Genomic DNA, 23,901 nt, shown 5'->3' with positions numbered 1-23,901 from the left:
GCGTTTTGATATTTTTCAAAAACGAAATATTTTCTCTGTTTTTGTTTTGATGAGTTCTCTTTTTAAGCATAAGGGCCTTTCATATTGATGGTTTTGAGTCCCGAACATGCAGCCCGAAGGCCGAACATATGACTTTCTTGAGAGAGCAACCATGGCATAGAAAAAGTTTGGAATTTTGATTCATTACGTTATTCCTTTTGGGGCTCAACTTTCTTTTGTGAAATGTGATATTCTTTGACGGCATTGCCCAATCTCTGATCAAAGTTAAAGACGGCACAGTATTATGCACTTCCACTTCAGAAGATAATTTCCAAGCTGCTACCAAAACTTTGAGAGTACACATTTCATGCTCTTAAGTTAGTTTATTTAAACGTGCAGATAAAATTTTAATCACGAATTTCATAAATTTTAGAACATACCATTTTCAGTTTTTACAAAATGTCATCGGTAAATCCAGATATCATCCGTAAAGTCATTTTAATGTCTTAGGCCTAGAGTGGATTTTCAGGCTCTATAAGGTACAGAATTCAAATCGACAGCACTAAAATTGTCCAACAAGAAAAAGAATAGTAATCAAACATAATTGGACTCCTTATAAGGTTGTTAGGGATGTCAATAAATCTGATTTTAGTTGATACTTATAATCAACTTGGAAAAAATCTTCTGTGATGTGATTATTGAAATTTCATGACCTAAAAAACAGCTAAACAAAGCAGCAATTTCTATCTCTCTCTCTCTCTCTCTCTCTAGGCTCAGAATATGGTGTCTCCACACACACACGTTGATGTTTCAAAGGTCAAAAGCCAGTGTTGCTTCAATCATTCGGGTTCAGAGGACTTTTATTTTGGACAGGTACTGAACCTAATCTTTTGAAACTGAATCCAAACCCAAGCTAGCACAAATCAAAATTGGATTTAGCTTCACTTGCGAAGCACATGCTAAATCCGATCGCTAACCAAATCCAAGTGGCAAAAAAATGTACATGTCTCAAGTAAGCTCTTCCAAGTAAGCACGTGAGTGGGTTAGAGTACACCCTTCAACTAAAGTGTCACGATCCCACCATTTTGCAGTTCAAGATAATAGCACCAACAGCAACAAACAATACACCTTCTATGCACTCCCTACCCAAGCATCCCACCAAAGGTTTTGAAAGGGAAGAATGTTTGAAAATCGATTAAGTACAGCGTGCAGCTCCAACAGTCAGAAATTCTTTACTCCGAATATGCACACACAAAGGGCCACTAGTTCAAAATCGCCATCCAATATGAGCTCAATAAAACAACTAGAAAATACAAATCTGTTATGCACGAAAAAGCTTCATGATTCCGATTCCAATATGCAATCAACAGCAGAAATGGAGCAAGAATCTTTCTGTTAGATATGGCTTTACATGTGAAACGACAGACTGCAGAATTCACCCAAAGTGCAGAGAAAAATGAATTAAAAATATTAAAACTACTACCACGTAAGTTGATGCAACAGAATGCAAAGCTCCATCAGTTGACATCTAACACCAACAAGCTCTTTATGTCCTGTTCACAAGTTAGTTGCTCGGATAAAATTTATTATGTCAAGATCATCAGTGTTATACCCAATTTTATCATCGTTATGTGAACCATGATCCAAGAATACTCATCGGCAAGGACTAGATGGCCGTTTTTCCTCGCAATGTTTGGGCCGCCAGCAAATATACACCACAAACTACAGCATCCTTTTAGCATTATGCGTAGGCACACTCAAATAAAATTTAGTGTTCTGGAAATCGTCCAGAAGTGGATTGTACCCATCCTTAGTCCTTGTTTTCGACGGAAGCCCAAACTCTTCCATAAAAGCAGCAGAATCAAGCTACACAATGCAATGGTAAACCTGAGCTAAAATCCACATAATTCACAAGCATAGGAAGTTTGATTATTCAAATGTCTGATCAACGGTCGAGAGAGAATCGGGTTGGTCATTAAACTAAAAAAAGATGACAAAATGGACAAAATGTATTACAAGGTAAAATAAGAAACTAAAAAACAAATTCAACATCAAATTAAGAAAGAAATTGAAAAGAATATAAATCTTAAGAAGGATAATATATATATATATATATATATATATATATATATATATATAATTAACACACAAAAAAAGGAAAGGAAAAAATAAAAAACAAGTAATATTCCGTTCATATATAATGTTCCTAGGGAAAAGGGAAAAGCCTATGAGAAAGATCACAAAGGAAGTAAAAAGTCAGGATCCTAGACAAATGACAAATGAAAACAAAACAAAAAAAAGTCATTTCTTTTAAAAATGGTTTAATCAAATTGGCCAAAAAATGGAAACATTGTAAAGAAAAGTAAATAGTTAAGATTCATCTGTATCGTGGCTTGGTTTTGCACAGACCAACACAGAATTTGAAGAACATTGATGAGAAATCAATTAGACAAGTAATGCACTTACTATAACTGTCCGCCTTTGTTTTATTTTTCGTGCTGGACCATCCCCAGTTCGCAGACTCTGTCCTTGAGCACAATGGTGATCAATGAGTTCCAATAGCCAAAAATCTGTGGGAAAGAAAATATCTGCATGCCCCTGGAAGTGGTACAAAAATCACTATTTTGCATGCAAAATATCCTGAAAAGATAAAATTGTGCTTAACATGATGTCACTGGAAGATAAACAAAAATGCAATGGTAAATGCTTTCCTAGACAATAGAGAAAAAGGAGGAAGACAAAAACTGAAAAGTACAATTGTCATGATATATATCCCTCTTAAAAAGGAAGAAAAACATACTTATATTTCATTCTGTAATGAAGCAGTTTTCATGCAGAGCTAACTATTAACTGATAACTGATAGATATTTTAACTGTCACACATGTGTAGGGTGCGGGTGTGAATACGACAGTTTTCAAAAGAAAACTTGGGAGCACTGGAGCAGGTATGGCAGTTTCCAAAAAAAGTTTGGATGCAGGTGCAGCAATATATATATATATATTCTGTTATATAATTAATTAACTGATTAATAGCTATACATGTCCTCATTTATAAACAAATTTTGTGTTAAATAATCTTATATTAATATAAAAGTTTTTCTAACACACATACTAAAAGGTCAAAACCATGGTCATTCTTTTTGAAGGACAACCCTGGTCATTCTTTTCAAAGGACAACCTTGGTCGTCTTATTAAAGAATGACATGGAAGCAACCCAAACCAAGAGAGAGAGAGAGAGAAGACAAGAGGGTTGTTTGTTAGGCTATATGTAAATACTTGTGTGTGTGTGTGTGTACTGTACCGTATATCTCAATTCCTATGCATATGTGGATATGCTTAGTAATTGGTATAATAAGATTTGTACACACACACACACACACACAGAAATCATATATATACCAATTACTGTGGCTTGTACATATGTTCCTTGTATGTATTTTTCTGTTTTTTAATTTTCTATTTTTAAAATTTTTCTATATTTTCTTATTGTTTGGTAGTTGGTACTAGCTGCCAGTCGACAACCCATAGCTTTCTAGCCCTTGGGAGTAGCCCAAATAGCTAGTTCCATTTCCTCTCCTACTCTTGGGTCTCTATATATATGGGACAAGGGTCACACGGTTGGAGGTGTGTTCAGGTTCTTCAAGATAAGCTCTATGAGAACTCTCTTGGTGTTCAGTATTTTTCCTTACTCACCAACTGTTTGGTGAAAGTACAGTGTGAACTGCTGGGCGAGATTGATTCCAGCTGTTTCAAAATCTGTGATTGCTGATAGCTGGACAAGCTTTTCATCAACTGCAGCAAACCATCCAGCTTCCTTTTCATCAATTTCTTCAAGGGCATGTTCCTTTTCAATATACTTTATTCATGGTGGTGCTTGCATGTTGTTGTTCCATTGACTTAAAGAAAGACCCTTTTGGCAATAAAAATAAGGTACACTTCATAGATAATAGACTTACTTCTATGTCTCTTCTTAAACTCTCTAAAACCAACTATGTTCAATGGGCTAAAATTATGGAACATTTCATAAGAATTGTGAAGACTTATTAATGGTTTCAAAAAGGAACCTCAACTAGTCTTAACCAAGATCATAGATGGAAAAAGCTATGAACTAAAAGGAGTTGAAAAACACAAGGTCGTAGTTGAATATGAGAAAAAATGGAATGAATAAAAAGTGATTCATCATAAAGTCATAGCTTTAATTCTTGTTTGTGTTGATGTCTCAACTATGGGTCAAATAGCTAAACACAATTATGCAAATAAGGCTTGGGAGTTCCAAGGAAAACTCACTATGAAAGATGTAGTACACGTGCAATCTCCAAGTCAAAATAGCTAATTTCCAGCAGGGAAACATAACTATTAAGGGTTATGTAGGAAAAGCTGACCATTTGTGGGATGAATTTGCTATGTTTAACCTGAACGAACAGATGATAGAGACATAGCTCTAAGACTAAAGCAAATCTGAAGAGAGAAATGTTGCAAGTTCATTATAGGACGAAGGCTCGAATTCAACGAACTCAAACGTCATTGATCCATACAAACAAAACACCTTCAATGACTGAAGCCATACCGGAGCTGCAAGCAGAAGAAAATAAATTGAACTTCTATAGAGAAAAGAAAGAAAGTATGCTTGCTACTTCAAGAGCGGGTGTTCATGTGAAACCCTATAGACCTTCTCATTTCAGTCGCTCTATGAAGAAGGAAACAAAAGGTTTAGTTCTTTCAGCGTAGAGGAGGGACATATAAAACCAAAGTGTCCTAAATTAAAGAAAGTTGACAAGAGAAAAATTATGGCTGGTGTTATGTGAAGAAAGTAATTCTTTTGATCTTGACAAGCTTGATAGTGATGCACTTCAACCATTACTGAAGGATGGAGCTACTCCAATTTCGGGAACAACCGCTGCCTCAACTTCCTTCAGTACTCTCGGATACTTGATTCGGAGCTTCATTTCATATGACTCCTATGGTTCTATACTAACAAAATGCACTAACGAAAAGTCATGCCGTTTGGTCAAAACAAGCAACGGAACTCCCCTCAAAATTGAGTTTGTACTAAATCTTGACCAAAACTATAATTCAAAAAATTCAAAGTACCAAAAGTTAGATTTATTCTCCAACTTAATTTGAATACCTTATTTGTTTCTTAAAAAACTGACCATGGATGTGATGTTGTTTCCTCACAAGATTAATTTTTTATACAGGATCAACTTTTCAAGAAGACCATTGAGGAAGGTTCTAAAAGAAATTATCTTTATTACGTTCATTTCTTGGTTCTTTCACAACCTACTTGTAGTGCCCTTAAGAAAAATTATATTTGAATTTGCCATAAAAAACAGACATTCAAGTTTATGAAAAATGACTTGTATCCCCTTTTTGGAAGACAAATATACATAAACAGTTTCTTGTGATGATTGTGAAAGGTTAAATAAAAATGCTTTACCTTTTAATAATAGAACTTCAATCACAAAAGCCCCTTTGAACTAGTGCATTGGGATGTAAGAAGACATGCCCTCATTATGTCTAAAAGTGGTTTGTCATATTATGTTATTTTTGTTGACAATGTTCTAGATATGTTCCGATTTATTTTCTCATATTATGTTCTTTTTTACTGATGACTACTCTAAATACGTTTCGATTTATTTTCTCAAATATAAGTCAGAAGTCTTCTTGCACTTAGAACAATCTACAATCTGGTTAAAACTCGATTTAAAACTAGCATTAAGATTGTTAGAAGTGATTCAAGAGGAGAATTCCTATGTAATGAAAAAAACTTTGTAAAATAAAAAAGGAATTGTACATCAAAAGTCTTGTTGCAAAGCTCCTTAACAAAATAAGATCTCCGAAAGAAAACATAGACATACATTAGAAACAACAAAAGCTCTTCTCATATCTAAAAATGTTCCTGACAATTTTTGGGTAGAAACTGCTCTTACATCTATTTACTTAACAAATAAAATGTCTTCTAAGGTTTTGGAAAAATTTCTTCACCTCAAAGACTTTTTAATTTAGAACTGAACTACAATTGCCTTAAAAGTTTTTTGTTGCAGATGTTACATTTTGAATGACAATAATGATAACTTTTAATTGAAGCAATAAAATGTGTTTTCAATGGTTCTTCCGTAATACAAAAGCACAATGTTATGATATTCTAAAAGATAAGGTATATGTTCCAAGAAATATGGTACTTTTTTAAGAAGGGAACGGGTTTAATGAAAATAAATCTAAACATAGGAACGATTATGCTTTCTATAGACTAAGGACGATGATGATGATGATAATGATAATTTGCATTCATTATATGATGATGAATACGAATTTTTGAATGGACATGGTACAAATCTACTTGATGATGGGCCATCAAGAGATATAATAGTTTATAGAAAAGTACATGTTCATCCCAAGAAGTTACTAACCTCAGTCAATTATTTGGAGATCTCAAAGAGCTAATAAACCACCACAAAAATTTATCTCCTATGAATCATTGTCTCCTAGGCCAAAGGTGTGTTTGTTGGGCATTTGTTCTTATGATGCAACAGATCTTATCATGAAGCTCAAAATCAAAAACACTGATTAGATATCATGGGTAATGAACTTGAAGCCCTTGAAATAAAATTCTTTTTCTTCCTATATGGAAAAAGGCTATGGATTGTTGATGGGTGCATAAGGTAAAAACTAAGGGTGATGGCTCACTTGAGATGTACAAGGCTAGATTGATGTCTAAGGGTATGTTCAACAATATGACAACACCAGGACCAGCACTCGTGTTGTGTTGACAACTTGATACAGGTGTCTAGGAGCTGTTTAGACGCACCCGTACGACATGGTCAAAATCACAATTTCTAAAGGACTATTTCTATTCCCATCTTCTAGTTTGAATATGATTGTCAAAACTGATGTTGATTGGGGTGATGATTCTAGTAATGGCACTCCACGATTGTGAGTTTTTAGGTGATTCGCTTGATTCTAGTAATAGGCACTCCACGATTGTGAGTTTTTAGGTGATTCGCTAACATCTTGGAGTTGCAAGAAGCAAAGCAAATTTCTTTATCCTTAACATGAGATGAATTTTGTGCTATAACGACTATGTACGAAGATTGTTTGGTCGAACAATTTTCTAAAAGACATGGGAATTCTTATTGAAGATCTATGTTACATAGGTGTGTGCCAGTGCCGGCGCAGCTGTCAATGTGGGTGCCGATGTAGCACATCTCAGAAAATTTGAGTGTGGAGATGTGGCTATATATATATATATATAACAATGCTATATGTTTATTTTTCTATTGAAAATTAAGTTTTTCAAAGGTCTTTTGCTTGCTTGATGCATTTTAAATTGAATGTGAGTGTTGGGTGCATTTTAAGGGCACATAGAAATAGAATGTAGCTTATTTTTAAAATTTTAAATTGAATAAAATAAAGCCCCTTTAAAATATAAACAATCTGGTCATCCTTTTTAAAGGACAGTGCATTTTAAGGGCACATGAAAATAGAGTGTAGTTAATTTTTAAATTTCTAAATAGAATAAAATAAAGATTGTTTTTAAATATAGGCAGTTGGAACCAGCTCTTGGCTGATAACTAGCCACTGGGAGCAGCCCCAATAGCTAGCTCCTTCTCCTCTTTTACTTTTGGGTCTATATATATATATATATATATATATATATATATATATATATATATATGTACATATGGGATAAGGGCCCCTCTTTTATGTATGACACTTGTGCCTTCTTTGTAAGGTGTTTACCTTCAGTAACAGATTCAGTTTCCGATCAGATTCGAGAGGTTCCTGTGTGTGGAATCTTGGTGGACGGTGTAAGCACTTTCAAGTGACTTTTTTCTTGATTATTCTATGCTGTTTTAGCTCTGATTATAGTGTTGCATGGGACTGGAGAGGGGAGGTGACATTCATGACTGGAGTGGAGAAAATGAGGGAAAAAGGGAAAAAATGGAGAGGGAGGTGGGAACAAGAGAGAGAGTCAGAGACAAAGAGAGGAAAAAGACAATCACATTGACCAAAGTGTTGTTCAACATTCAGAATTTATGTCACATCACTCGCATGTTATTTTCACCTGTTATTGCCTTCAAAGAAGATCAAACATACACTTGAGAAACAAGCATCACTATGATAAGGGATGAGTAGTAACTAGAGGAAAACACAAACCATTGCATCTAAATAGCTGCTACAATCTGTCGTGTGACCATCTCTCTGCAAGAATGACAAACGCAATATAAATATAAATGGCAAGCATAAACCAGCCAGCATCAAAATGTATCTTGATCCGATGTATCTGCATTCAAATTTTCTGCTAGGCTATCTGCAATGTAACCTAGATAATACTATCACACTGTAGCGACTTATCCTCACATGATCCAAAAGCATGGACATGTTACATTTATACAGATCATGCATAGTATACAAGAATGCAGACATATAAGGTGAATGTACACTTGAATATAAAACATGCAAAGGAATAACTCAAGAAAAACTCCTGAAAATCCTGAATAAGTGGATTGGTGAAATAATGAAAACCAAAAAGGATCAAAGGTATTGCTGAATTTTCAAAGGCAGGAAAGTCCCATCATACAAAAAATAAAGAAGAAAATATGTGCTTCCTACTGCAGATAATCACGCACTATCATAAGTATAACAACTATGCCAAAATTTGAACTCATTTCAGATACTAAAGAATAGTAGCTATACTAAATTGTTTCTAAATACATCACCTTAATATGCAATGCTACTGCATTTGTTCATTATATAAATATACATAATGAAACATTGAAAATAAAATGCCTTTTGTTTATGTCATGTACCTTTTGCATTGGCAGCATAAGTTGGCATATTTGTCCAACATATACATACATATATGCATGCAAGGCATACATATATTATACATACATACAGACACACACACAAACACACATATATATATAGACTCATAGAGAGAGAGAGAAGGTGGATCCCTCTGGCCAGGAGGGATCCCCTCCCATCAAGCCTGCCCAATGTTTTTCATTTGGCAGCCTCCTTTCAGGCATGCACGCATAAGGGGTGCATGCTGTGAGAGGCCAGACAAATCCAATAATCCCATATATATATATATATATATATATATATATATATATATATATATATATATATATATATATCGGGTCTACATCATTCACAATGATATCTGATGTCTTTTTCAAATCATAATTCATTCATTTCTGGCTTTAAAGCCAAATTCATCTTTTTTCCTTTATGTGGTGCATATTTCCTTCTCATTGTACATACTAAGTAGCTTGCAGGGATTCAATCTCTCTTCTAAACACAAGTCTCTTTCTTCCTATTACCTTGTCCTTGACTTTGAACTACTTCTATGTGATTACTCATATGCAGGCATGCATGCATGTTAAGCCGAGAGATAGGGGAAGTAGCAAATTCACATGCATGTCAATAAAAATATTTGAGCTAAATATGTTCACTCAGGTTCAGATGAGACCAGCAACAAGAACACAAAATGCAAAAAATTGCAGCTGAAAAGTCAACCAAAGAGCTCCAATTTCCAGATGGTGGCTCAAATTACTAGATGACAATTAAAAATGATGCAAGATGAAGGAATCAAAAACAAATTCCATAGGACTCGAACCATTTGCTTTCAAGGAAAATTCAGTTTACTACCTTCACTGACACCAAAGGAGCCCTCTCACCAGATATTTTCACATCTGGAAGGTAGCTGAAGTCAGAAGCAATCAGCGACATCTTTGGCAATGCCCAATGTAAGGAATCAAAGAGTTTCTGAATTGACAATTTAAAATTCATGTACATTAATTATTGACAAAAGATCAAGAAGAAAACAAGAAAACACAAAATACAAGATTTTACAAGCTCATTTCAGAATACCAAACAGCCAGTTGGCATCCAAGCTTTTTGAGGCTTCGGGAACATCTTTGAGAAAATGCTTGCAGCTGCCGAGTTGAATCTAGCTCCTAAATAACTTGGTTTTTTGTTCATGTTCACAATGTCAATGCAACGCATGATCAATGGATCTTGCAATGGCTTAAATTGCTCCAAGAGAGATAATCTAGCATTTGATGGTCAAAAAAGGAAAAAAAAAAAACTTGTAATGAGCAAAATTGAGTTAACAAAGAATCTTTATAAACAAGTAACTACTAAAAGACATTCACACACCTCAAAATTTGTCAAAGTTTCATTTAAATAGTTAAGACTTTGAAACAAGATCAACAGGAGTGTAACAAACATCCAAGAAAAAGCAAGCATCGCCAGGTACTTGGATTAGGTTTAAGGGCTGCAATTTTGTGGAAATATAGCACAGACAAGGGATTTGGTGCATTTTGGAGAAAAAAACCTGTCTGCCTGCTTTTCAAGCCAGACTTCCAACCATGAAGAAGCTTGGTCCTTAGAATATATAAGATCATGTGGAAGATTGTCAAGCACCTGAAAAAAATGTTCCAACAATATTGGTTTAATCCAAAAATGTCTCTAAATGTCAGCTAATAGCCTCTGTAGACAGCTTAAGAACAAGCAAAGAAAAAACACTGCATTTCATAAATTTGCTTAGAGATGTACAGACTTAAAAATCTGAAACCCTAGTCTGTATTTCATTCTACAAAATCTGATCAAACGAAAGGTGAACAGTCTACAGACTTCACAATAAGATTATAACATTCATATGATAAAACAACAAAAAAGGGAAAAATAATAAATAAACAAGAATAAATATGGCACAGACAAGTAACAACAAGGGCAGAATCGTACAAATGGTCATTTCCAAAAAAAGAAAGTAAAACAACAGAGGCACATATGCACACATAGGCGCAAGGCAAAGAGAGAGGTAGAGAGAGAGAGAGAAAAAAAAAAGAAAAATGTGGATAAAATAGAAGGCAAAGAGAGGAGTAGAAAGAGAGGGAAAAGAAAAAACTTGGATAAAACGAGAGAAAAAGCAAGACTAACAATGAAAAATAAGACTGACCGTGTTGCCGGAAGACTCTTGCCAGAAAACTCTCGTTGGCAACTGGATTCCATGGTTGCTTTCTAATGTCACTGGGATGAGTCTAAGGAAGGGCTTGGGAAGGAGAAGGGTCGATATAGTTGACCCTTTCCCAGTTCCCACCTTGCTGCCCTTATACAACATTAACAAAAAAAAGTCCCATATTTGGGACAGATTTGGGCTAGATCATTTTTTGGCCGAGTGCAAAAATGGACGAACATCACCCTGGGTGCATTGACTGCACCTAACATGGTTAGAGCTGTTTTCAGGTCATTTTCATAGCCACACCCGTGTCTGGGTATGTTGACATGGGTGCAGCACCCCTGTAGACAAGTTTGCGTATCATAGCTCCAAAATCTACAAGGACCCTATGTTTCTTTGTCTTTAATTTATAGAAACTCCAAGAACTTCAGAAACCTACACACACACACACACACATATATATATATGAGAAATTCTATGTTGTCGGGTGTCAAATGTTGTCGAATGGTTAAAAATTAAAAATTCATCACTAAAAAACGGTTGTCACATGAGCATTAGTGATGGTTTAGGGTCATAGGAATGGCTATATATTTATAGGAGCTGAAATCGTCCGGCCATCTTGAGCTTCATCCAATCAAGGCCACGTGATGGATTGCATTGTGCAGATGTGATTAAACACACTGCCCGATGCAATGCGTCGGGCTATGTGGTGTGAGAGGCAAGAGCATTGCAGCATTGAGGATGTGTTATCCCAGGCGTGTCATTGTCACTTGTCAGCATCCAAAAATGTTTAACACGGATATTTCATAGTTTTGAGAGTTTCCAAGCAACATAGGCCTCCAGCAAATGAAATTAACATAACCCAACATACAGGAGATGATATACTAGATAAGGCACACATTTAATGGCTCTTATAATCAAAAGTATGCTGTATGTTCTGTGCATAAATAACTAAGCAGACAAAACAAATGTGAAGGAAACAAATGTAAGAAAGACATCAAATAAGGAATAACTGATAAAGAGGGCAAGGAAAATGGAATTTAAGAAAGCAAATAAAGGAAAACTGATAAAGGAAGGTAAGAAAAAGAAAAAATCAGGGGAACGCAACAAATGAGTGGATCTGTAACTATCAGAAACCTTTTGTCCACTGCCAAATTTTCCAGACACAAAAATAATATGACAACCAAAGGATCAAAAGAGAAGGAATGACAAGAACAGGATGAGCCAAGAGGAAGAAGAAAATGAAATAAGAGGAAGAGAGACGGAAAAAAAGAAAGGAAATGAAAAAAAAAAAGACTATCTACATGATCTGATTCAGTTTGAGCCTCGGGAGAATTCTCACTATGATGTATATAATTTACATGTCAATAGATGAGGAAGAAACAAGGAAGAATAGAGATGTTTCAGGAGAAGAGTCACCATCATCTCTATCTTCATTCATGTCTTGCTGTTGTACAAGCCCCATTAATCAGGGATTCCATATTAAAACTACAAAAGACACAGCAAGAATTCATAAAAAAGATGGCAAGAATTCATAACACTAGAACAATTTCTTTACTGCAAAAAGAAACAGAAAAGGCCAAAAGAACAGTTATCACTGATAAGAACAACAAAATAAATGATACTTCCTTTAGACCACAGCTTGCACATAATGAGAAACAGAAAGAGAATAGCATTGCAAATGAATCGTACATCAACTCACCAATTATTTATATACAAAATACATAGCAGGCAGGGCAACATAGACTACAAGTTAGATCCTATTCATTATTGTGTATGAATGAGAAACATCGGTTTCGTACAGCATAGTTAAATTAATGCAGCTAGATGATTTTGTTAAATGTTTCCTCACAGAAGACCATAAAGAAGCCAACTAACTGAACTAAGTATTGATACAAATCCAGGTCAAATCAGTTGCAGGGACAATCATTAGAGATACCTCAAGCATTATAACCCAACAAGGTTGAGGGTCCCCTACTCCTGCAGTGGATAAACAAGTTTAAATTCAGCACATAGGTGATACTGTACATGTGGACTACATCTGGTGAGAGATGAAAAGACATCATGAGAAAATAAATTAAAAAAAAGTTGCAAGGAACTATGCATTAAACTTTGTATATGCATTTGATGTTTGAAATCTTAAAGATATCATAACTGTTCAAGCCTCGAACAAGCAAGTAAAAAACATAAAATTGGTATTAGAAGATGTAATGACAGGGAAAGAAGATGATTGACGGCCAAACATTCATGCTTTCCCAGACTTGGAACTACCATCAGTGGGAACTGAGACAAGTGAAACTTTTAAGTTGAGGTAATCATGTTTCATTTATAAACAAGTTTGAACTCAGCACACAGGCAATACTGTAAAGGTGAACTATATCTGGTTCAGAAGAGAAAAATACATCATCAAAAAAATCAATAAAGAAAAAGGTAAATAAGAATTATGCATCAAACCAGGATTAGACCTTGTTTCTGTAGACCTTTAAAAAAAAAATCGCTGTTCAAACAAGCAAGTAGACAACATAACTTTGGCACTAGAAGATGCAATGATGGAAAGAATAGGACTTACAATCAAAGAAACATGCTGATAGCTTCCACGGGTAAAAGCTGTAAATAAGCCCATACATTAGGGCAAGAGAATAAAATAATTAGTAGACACTGGATATGGTCCACAGAAGTTCTAACTGTATTGAACCCGACTGATTTTACTCACACCTATGTAGCAGGCTGGGTGACCCGAGAGAAAATCATGAATGAAATCAGGAATGTTTGAGGTTAACCCTAATTTTGTTAGTGGTTAAAGGGTGCATGAGTGTGATTAAGGAATCACAGGTACCTTGTAGCCCGGCAGCTATCACATGTTTTCCCAAAGTTTGAACTGCCAACAAGGGCAACTGAGACTGTTGAAACTCTTAAAATCATGCTTCATTCAATAAACAAGTTTACATCACCACAAAGGCAATATTGTAAACATGGACTACGTCTGATGAGAAACACAAAAAGACATCATCTGAAAATCAATAAAGGAAAAAGGGTTGCTAAGAATATGCATCAAGACAGGATTAAACCTTCTATCTCCATCTGACGTTTCATAACAAAATTATAACTCTTCAAACGACTAGGTAGAAAACATAACTTTGACATTGGAAGATAGAACTACAGAGAAAGAAGATGACTCACGGTCAAAAGCACATGCATTCCTAAACTTGGAACTACCATCAGGGGGTAATGAGACTGTTGAAACTTTTAGCCAGAAATAATCATGTTTTCATATGCCTCAGCTCAATTTATCAGCACATGTGTGTCTCCAATAAAATCTTCCTACTCTTGTCATATTCAACACCTCCCCAGGGATAGCGTCATTACCAGCATTAGTGATCTATTATAGGATCTATCAACTCCAACGATTGCCAATGCAAGAGCAATAGGAAACAAGGTTTTCTAAACAAATTTGAGGGCTGCGGAGCTGTTAGGAAAGAAGATGCACCAACCGTTTTTGCTCATACACAACACTGTTATATACATAAACGCTGCAAATAATCTGGTAAATGCCACATCAAAGCATACCCCAGCCATTTCTATCAGCAGCATCACGGCATTCAACTTGAAAATGTGACAAATGACTCCTCACTTCACCAATAGTTTCCATCTGCTTCTCTGCAAGTGCTGGACTAATTTCCACAGATCTGCAAGTTTCAGATGTTGCCGCCAATAAAAAAAAAAAATCTTATTTTAAAAAATGACTTGTGGTCCTCTGGAAGACATTTTTTGCTAAGAAAAAGAAATAAATAAATAACATACTCAGTATTTTTAAGAATCCATACATGCTACTACGTGCATTTAGGGAAAACTAAGAGCATAACTGCACAACTTTTTTCTGAAGTGGCAAACGTAACCAAGAAATAATAGGTGAAGCAAGTCAGAGCGCTTGAGATTTGGTTATCAAGTCCGATGAAGGAACCAACCAAACCATGTAAGATGCTGAATAGCAGACAACCTGCAGAATAGAATCATGATGCCTAATCAAGCAAAACTACAATTAGATGGTGATGAACTTCCCATTAATTTTTCTTAGTATGCGTATGCACATGCAATGGATAGTCCAACAGGCTGTTACATCTAATTCAGTGGGAGTGCATTATAAAATCTTTGTTAATGGCTTTGATATATTTTAAATAGTAAATCTACACACACACACTCACACACAGAGGCTATTGGACATATGCATGCTAGGTATAACTTTTGAACAACTAATCTACAGAAACATAGAAAGTGCATGATGATGCTGGCTGCTCACATTGCATAATAAAGAGACCACTGACGAAATGTTTGTGAATTTACAAACATAAACATGGAAAAACAAGTGGTATGTATGAGTCCTTATAATACTAGCGTCAAAAAACATATCGTGCTAATGCTTGACAACAGTTTTCATTATATAGCATCCTGATGGAGAAGAATCATCCTCTGACCCCAGGCTATCAAATAGAGCCATTGTTAAACATAAGTACCTAATTTCAATAGTTCAAGGTAGCCAATTTCCATCCCACATTTTTCTATTTCTTAAAGTATAACTTGTGCCCATATGCTTTACTGTGTTAAACTCTGAGAGTCTGAAGCCTAAGACTACCATATCAACAGTGCTGGTTACATGATTGGGTGAGAATTCTTACTCCACATCAATTATATTGTGACTATCTCCAACGATACAATGTCTCAAGAACTAAACCCATAAAAAAGGAAGAGCTTATCAACTATAAGTTATTCTCCATACAGAAATGTCGTATAGCATGAATTAGCTTTCAAAATCACAACTTCCTATGTAAATGCATAAAAAGTTCACTTCATTAACAAGAGAAATTTGTTCATGCAATACAAAAATTGAATAAGTTCAGGATTAAGAAGCAATGCAATTTCCAACTCGCATAGCCCTGATGCAATTAAAAGTAAGTGCTTTGATCTTATATGCAAGGTGAGTGTGATAGTGAAAAGCCAATGCATGCATGATTGACTAAAAAGCGCTAATGCTTCACTTTGCGATTGGTTTGATGGTCTTTTCATTCGTCCAAATGAACAAAAGCTTGCTGTGACACTACCTATCTTGATCTCCATATCAGAGGACTCCAATGAAGATTATTGAATTTGATTTTATCCAAATGAAAAATGATGAGAAAATAGTATCCAACTTAGAGAAGAAAACACAAAAAACAAATGGAGAACGACTACTGAAGAAATTTGATTTTTTTACTGCATGTGTTTTGAGATTTAACAAACTTCACATTTGTATACTTGACGTGAATTTACAACTTGTAATGACAGAAATTAACATTTGTAGATATAGATAATACTAGCAAAAGACAGAAGACACAACAGAACTTAAGAATCACAAAACTGGATATCCTGAAAATATCACATAACCATATGTACCATTGCAGCATTTTGGTTTTCCTTTGTAGTATATTTTTTTTAAAGACCTCATTAGTATGGTGTTCCATCCTGTGATGCAAATGCAACTTTCAGAACTCTAGTAAACTTCTGCTCCATCATCTAGATTGACTATTGATAGAAAAGAATATGGTATTTTCCACTATTTTCCTTGCCTGCTTTCATTTGTGAATCTATTTGGCATTACAAAATTAAGAGTATGAACATTGTTATGTAAGCATTTTCTACTTTTCCTTTCAGAAGGTAGTCAACATTTGAAATTCGTTCTTGACATATTGTGTAAAAAAACCTTCTGCTTGGCCTTCTGTAAAGTACGGAAAATATGTGACCTCGTTGCAATGCTTGCATAACAACATATATGGAGTGGTTACTAACAATGTTGTAACCTGTGTAACAGAATGTGTATTAGTCAGACCAATAGTCAGATATGCAACATAACATAAACAATCACGACAGTTTCCAGAAACAGGCATGTAAACTTGATAAAATCTTTGTTCTTACTAACTAAAAACTACAACAGTTAATTAGATTTTAACTCACCAACAGGTCATCCATTGATAGTTTCTTATGTACCTGATTCATTTCCTTATTAGATCAAGATAGTTGAATCCATTGTCATATATATCGTGTACGGGTATTATACAGCGAGGAATTTCTTGGGTATAATATGGCAAAGTTGTATATTTCAAGAATATCTTGAGAAAATCTTGGCAAATTTTTAAAAAATTTAAAACATTTAATAAATCCTAAAATATGTATAATATGCGTTTTTTTACGGTTTTTATTTTCTGGCGTTTGTTTAAAAAGGACGCGTCTAATTGCCGTTTTATACAGCTGACTTATTTCTCGAGTATTATACACGTTTTTCTCAAATAATACTAGTTTTATGAGACAATGGTTGAATCGCATCAGTCTGGTACTTCTCGAATCTATTTATCAGATACTCTGATGTGACAAAAACAATCATTAACCATAAGTTGATTTCCCAAACTCATAAAAACTCCTTGCATATCCAGGCAGCATAATCTACACACATTGATTCCTCTCCTCTTTACCAAAAAATATTCACTATAAGGCATCAGTGACAAGGCCAAACGCCATTCATCAATGGTCAAAGATGATATACAGCAGGCAAGTTTGACAATTTGCTTTCATGTTCCTTTTAGTTGGAAACGAGATGAAAACACGTAACAGCTACAGTTGCAGGTTAAACATTTGACGATGGATCAAAAGAAATAGCAGAAGATATGAAAGTAGTTGCTAAACAATGTAAAAAAAAAAAAACATACAATACATGCTCCAATTATCATTTTTCCATTTAAAGTTTGAAACCACCAATTACTTTCAAATCTTATGTTTCAAATGATAATCTTATTCTATCAAACAACTGAGTAAGCAAATTGTTTGCATGCTTAGAGAAAAGATGCATTCAGTCTGTTACCACATCAACTATCTATTTGACCTTCAATCAACATAGAGCCAGGAAACTAAAATCTTCAGGTTCAGGAAAATGGTTTTTTCTCCTTCCTACTTAAAAAGAGAAAATGTCAATCATCATCATAATTGAAGTTGAGAAATTCTCAGAAACAGTCTTACATATATTTCATATTTCTGTAAACTTTTGATGGCGCATTCAACATCATGTAATCCATGATACATTTCGCACATGTTCCCGATCCACCACCAATTTCATATATCTGGTTCACAAGTTAAATATCAACCACTAACCTCCTCTGACAAGAAAAGAAAGTTCAAAACCCACAAAAGAAAAGAAAGCACGAAATAAAATAAGAATAATAATTTATCAAGCTTGTGAATAATAAAAAAAAATGAGAGAAAAAGAATCTCATAGGATATCAAAGTTTCATTCCTTTGCATCCATAGTAAATTAGTTAAAAGAGAAAAAAAAAACACCCGGTCAAGCATAAGGGACACATTCAACTTATCTCAATATTCAAATCTTGTCCTACAAATATTAGTGCAGAAAATAGCAGTTGTTAATACAAGGGCAAACAAGGCCATTTACATTTATGAAGTTCCAGTCCAGTAAATGTTAAGCTGAAAAATACTACTGATGCAAGAAGAATCAAGATTAAAGAAATCTTAACCCAACTGCAATCACTACTAAACTAAAACTATGTTTAAAGTAACTAAAAACTCAAGCAAAGATCAAACGAACAAGAAGAACATAAGAAAACTAACAAACAACTTGAATTTCTTTCAACTGATTTTCTCTCCCTCTTACAAAATGACCCATATCCCTTTATATAGAGAAAAGGGTGGATTGCAGATCAGGATCTGTTTACAAGTACAAAAAAAAACCTAACTAGATCCAATTACATGATTTGATTATGCTTCCATCTTGCATCAGACTCCCCTAGTTGGAGAAGAGTGGCCCTCGACGAGTTTAAATCTTTCATCCTGCCAAAATTGGATCCGCGGAACAAAAGGACCAACCGCTCCCCTAGTTGGTGGTCCGCTCACTTCTCCTGAAGATGATCAAGGTGGCGGCTCAGGTGGTGGCTTTGGAGAAGAAACACAAGCTTGGATATGATCTAAGGGCATTCCTGATTCAAATCCAGTCTCAAGTGATCGAAAGAACTGGTTTGGATCCAAATCTGAACTCTTATACCCGTGAATCGGGCGATAAGAACACGAACCGGGTCCAAAACCTGGTTTGGTTTGAACCGGTCCCAAAAGAAACCGGCACAAACATCTCGAGGTGCCGCTGGAATTTTCCCCCTTCCACCTCTGGGAGGGGCGCCCACCGCCTCCCACCCGTGATGATGGTGGGCGAACGACGGTGGGGGGCGACTCTTCCTTGATCCACGACCTACGGCAGAAGATAAAACGACGGGCGGAGGGCGGACGAGCAGACGCGCCACCAGACTCTGCCCCTTTGGTTGAGCGGAGCTACTTGCGAAATTCCCTGCGCCACCACCAGCCGGCGACGTCTGCCCCACCTCACCTAGTGCACCAGGAGGAGCTGAAACCGATGACACTAGCTTCCCCGGGCATGGTGCCTTCATTTGTTCTTCGGTGAGCAGACCAACACGGGCCGTGACCTCTGCCTGACGATGGGCAGGTTCTCCACCACCTCCGGACGAAAACAGGGCAGCTCTGGCAGGAAGCCCTGGAGTGGGATTTGCTACACCTGCCGGCGATGGACCTCCGGCAGGAACTCCTTCAAAAGATGCATTCAAGATTCCCCACAAAGCCCTGGTGTCTCTCGCAGGGTAACCTTGCGACAATTCTTCAGCTCCCAATGCACAGAGATTGGGAATACCATTTGTAGGAATCGCCCGATAGCTTTGTGCGTTAATTTGCAAGTTTTGAAGAGCCAGACAGAACATTTCTCTGCATTCGTCCATTAATCTATCGAAGGAAACTTCCAATTCATCCACTTTTCTCGTAAAAGCGGCAACTCCTTGTCTAATATGAGATAAATCAGATTACTGCCTTGCTAAGGCCAGCAAGGTTTGCTGAACTTGGTCTTCCATGTTCGCAAAGCCTCGCTCTGATACCAATTGATGCAAGAAGAATCAAGATTAAAGAAATCTTAATCCAACTGCATTCACTACTAAACTAAAACTATGTTTAAAGTAACTAAAAACTCAAGCAAAGATCGAATGAACAAGAAGAACAGAAGAAAACTAACAAACAACTTGCATTTCTTTCAACTGATTTTCTCTCCCTCTTACAAAATGACCCACATCCCTTTATATAGAGAAAAGGGTGGATTGCGGATCTGGATCTGTTTACAAGTACAAAAAAAACCTAACTAGATCCAATTACATGATTTGATTATGCTTCCATCTTGCATCAACTACCCAAGAAAGAAAATGAAGGATGAATAAAGCAATATAAAAGAGTAACACCAAGACCTAATTAATCAGGTAACCTTGAGAAACATCCCCAGTTGATATTAGAACTTCAAAATTGCTTTTTTCCCCATAGGTTTGTCACTTTCAAAATTGTCCAGCTATGAACCAATGCCAGTATATACCTGAATCCACAAATCCTAGCCATGCACTGCCTAAGTATTGTGCATAAGATATCATGTTTTATTAGTTTCATCCCACAGGCGTCAATGTGTGCCACAACCAAGAAAAATGGCTTAGACTCCTTAGAGAATATTTATCTTGACAAGGGAATGACACAATCACCTTTTCCTTTTTTTTTGTTTCCTTATTTTCCATTTAGGTGGACAACAGGGGTTCTAGATGACCAAGTTTATTAAAATATGTCACTAGTCAAATTTCAAGTGTGATACATAACCACCAATCAACTTAGTTCCTTCAAAAACTTAAGTGCTAGTGATTTGAAAACTTTTCAGGCATGGAAACACAGACCAGTGGCACATTTGCATGTGCAAAGTACTTATAACAGTAAACACAGGGAATTTAAAGCTTTAGAAGAAAAACTAGTAATCATAACCAAGGCACCTACAGTAAGGCTGGGCGTCGGGCCGGGCCGCAGCCGGGCCGGCCCGACACGGCCCGGTATGGGCCGGGCCCGACACGTTTAGGCCCGGTAAGTTAAAAATATATTTTTTTTTTTAATTTTTTTGTTTTAATAATATTTTTTATTCTTACTAAATACATTTTATATTAAAAAATGTTATTTTATAATTAAAAAATATTTTTTTAATTTAAATGGGCCGGGCCGGGCCCGATACCCACCCTTAACCTAAAGGATCACATAACTTCTACAATCCAGACTGATAACTATTTAACAATGTTAATGCTAACTAGTCTAAAGAGACTCAGTTTTTGAACCATCCTAGAAAATTTTCATAATTTAACCATGTGTGGTTCGATTTCTAGCACCGCCAGATACAAATATACAATATCATGATGAAGTTTCTTAACAACGTTCCGAAGAAAAATATAGGAAACCATTCATGATACTACAACAACACCTTCATGGCTGTAACAAGAAGAGATATCTTACTTTCAAAGGGACTGAAAGGTCAGCAGTCCGAAGTATCGCTTCAGCAATTCCATGAGCATACCAAGGCTGCAGAAGTGAATAATTTATTCAAAACCTGCTCAAACAAAATCTGATTACAAATTTACAACAAACACAAGCACAATGTAATCCAAAGGCAACAGAGACGCATTGATAGTAACTCAAAATACACAAAGTAAACTCTGCATCCACATGTCAATAACAATTTAATGCATCATCCTAGTTCTAATGTACTATTCTTCGACAAGTTCAAATATGCCATTCCAAGTGCTCCTTATGTCGCCCATAACTTATATCTCAATCTAGCCTTTTGTTTCTCAAAAACAGAAAGAACTAAGCTACTTATCAGTGGAACAACCAATCACTAGCAGCTGAAGAAGAGATGGGGTCTAGTTTCCATTCTGATTTTTGGAGAGGTCAAGAAAAAGGTTCAAGCTCGTCTCAGAGAGGCCTTTAGTGAATGTGAACGTTGACGCAAATCACCAGATTGGATTTCAGGAGAACATCCAAATACCAGATCCTACCCTTATGACCTATAGGATTCACTTTTTTGGTTCGGCTGACATGCAGGAAAGAGATCACCACCTAACCTGCTTTCCTGCTATATCCAATAAACTTTTTTTCCAGAGGGCTGGTTCCATCCTGTTACTCCAGATCACCACGGATAGGCCTTTCCAAGATCTCTATCATGGTCAAGGTCGGGAGTTGTTGCTATTTTCAATTTTGTCATTTGTTTTACACTCTGCCAGTGTTAACATCTTCTTCTCTTCCACTTTTGTGCTATGTTCTGCATGTCTTGTGATGCTGTTCTCTTCCAAGGATTTATCGGGCTAAGGTTGCTCCACTTTCAAGAATTTGAATCCTCCCAATTGGCTTTCATCTAATGCTTCATTTTGGCAAGTACTTTCTACCTTCATCAAAGATTATAATTTGCTGAAAATGTGTTGCTTTTTTGGGGTTAATGTTCTGTAGCAGAAAAGACAGAGGAGCTAACACTTTCAGAATAGCAAATCTGAGGCCTCGCCATTTTGTAAAACTATATCAAGGGCAACTTAAGGACTCAATTGAGTTACTAAAAACTAGAAACAATGCAACAGCAAAAAGGGCCTTAATGTGGAACCTGAGCGCTATGCAACAGCAAAAAGGGCCTTAATGTGGAACCTGAGCGCTAACAAAAAACAAAACATATCTAGTAGCAGTAATTATGTCTTTCTAACTTGAGATGCACTCCAGCTTAAATAGGAAGATCAAACTTTCTCGACATGAATGACTTTTGTCCGAGTGTCTTGAAACAGTTAGAAGACATACAAGGTTTAGTTGAAGTTTGACAGTAACATTGCCATCTATCTCCATGTTTAAGATTTTATAACTAGCCTAGGTATTGCATTTCCAGCGAACAAACAAATACTTGAAGTTGAGCTCATATCTCCGTGACACTGTCTTGCAAGCTCACTAGACCTATTAATTTATGCATTCAAACTTAAGAAATGCTCAAGGAACTTAACCAGACTTCCACTTTGATCCAAAAATGTACATATATCATTGTAATAAGCCTTCCACTTTTAGATACTACAAGCCCAAAAAAAAAAAAAAAAGAATGGCATTTTCTCATAACATGCATCAACCCAGATATTACAGCCTCACATCACAAACCGAACAATTTCAATCATTTTTTGACCCACCAAAGGGTTTCATCCGTCAAAAGTACGTGATCAGAGAAAAGGACCATAACCTTGAAAAGCTCTACGGGCGTGAACCACGCAATGTCATTCTCCTTGTAAAGTTTATCCAGAAGCTTTAGATAATCACTCCGACCTGGACCAACGAGAATACCCAAAAACATGGACATAATAAAGTATCGACATAAGTAAGATTATCTGGATTGGAACTTGAGAATGATACCTTCCAATTCGTTGAACTTGATGCTCTTGGGCATCAAGCCCACGGAGCCCGACCTTTTGGAGAAGTAACCATGATCAGGATCGTATAATGCCGATTTAATGTAATCCCTAACCTTCGCTCAAGTGCAAAAGAGCAACCCAATAAGTCAAGAAGAAAACTTCATTCAAGAAGCCACACACAGACACACACTCAGAGCGAGAGAGACCGACCAGAACAGGAGTGTCTCCGGCAATACGAGTGGAGAAGAGAGCGACTCCAGTGTGAGCCGTCGGTCGGCACGGAAAACAAACTGCGAAAAACAAACGAGAGGAGAGGCTAGAGCAATACCAAACAGAAGAAAGCATCGAGCGTGTAAGAAGGTGAGGACGAGAGAGATGAACTCTTACGCGTCTCTCCGGAGCATGCGTGGCGAAGAAGACGAGGAAGCTCCTTCCTCACAGCCGCCATCTCCAACCGTGGGAGCTTGGATCGATCGGGGGAACGTCTGGTTTTTGGCCCACTAAACTCCGGAAGCAAGGTGGCGCCCAAACCGTCTCGAGACCAATGCTCAATCTACCATTGCGAACAATAAGAACATAGGCAAGCGCTAGAGATTGACTCGTGATACATAGCTGAAAATTCGAAAACCCATAGTG

General features: G+C 36.3%; 1 protein-coding gene across 3 annotated transcripts; it reads right to left on the bottom strand.

The window, feature by feature from the left end:
* Window positions 1-1,243: 1,243 nt before the first annotated feature.
* On the bottom strand, window positions 1,244-23,822 carry LOC116250809 (uncharacterized). 3 transcript variants are annotated; one of them, XM_031624747.2, is made up of 14 exons: window positions 23,653-23,822; window positions 23,476-23,555; window positions 23,267-23,378; window positions 23,097-23,179; window positions 21,347-21,412; window positions 17,990-18,090; window positions 14,516-14,634; window positions 12,888-12,928; window positions 10,325-10,413; window positions 9,859-10,039; window positions 9,637-9,753; window positions 8,137-8,181; window positions 2,446-2,577; window positions 1,244-1,845 (listed from the first exon to the last, which is right to left on the bottom strand). In XM_031624747.2, the coding sequence occupies exons 1-14, from the start codon at window positions 23,711-23,713 to the stop codon at window positions 1,702-1,704; spliced, it is 1,371 nt and encodes a 456-aa protein (XP_031480607.1). In that variant the 5' UTR covers window positions 23,714-23,822; the 3' UTR covers window positions 1,244-1,701. The 3 variants fall into 3 exon arrangements, with proteins under 3 accessions (XP_031480607.1, XP_049932905.1, XP_031480608.1); XM_050076948.1 differs by having other exon boundaries at window positions 9,637-9,717; XM_031624748.2 differs by having other exon boundaries at window positions 1,705-1,845; window positions 2,446-2,567.
* Window positions 23,823-23,901: the final 79 nt, after the last annotated feature.

This window comes from Nymphaea colorata, chromosome 3 (assembly GCF_008831285.2).
Source record: "Nymphaea colorata isolate Beijing-Zhang1983 chromosome 3, ASM883128v2, whole genome shotgun sequence".
Classification (NCBI taxonomy): Eukaryota; Viridiplantae; Streptophyta; class Magnoliopsida; order Nymphaeales; family Nymphaeaceae; genus Nymphaea; species Nymphaea colorata.
The sequence above is the reverse complement of the archived record's forward strand: the minus strand, read 5'-3'. Positions and strand labels throughout refer to the sequence as shown.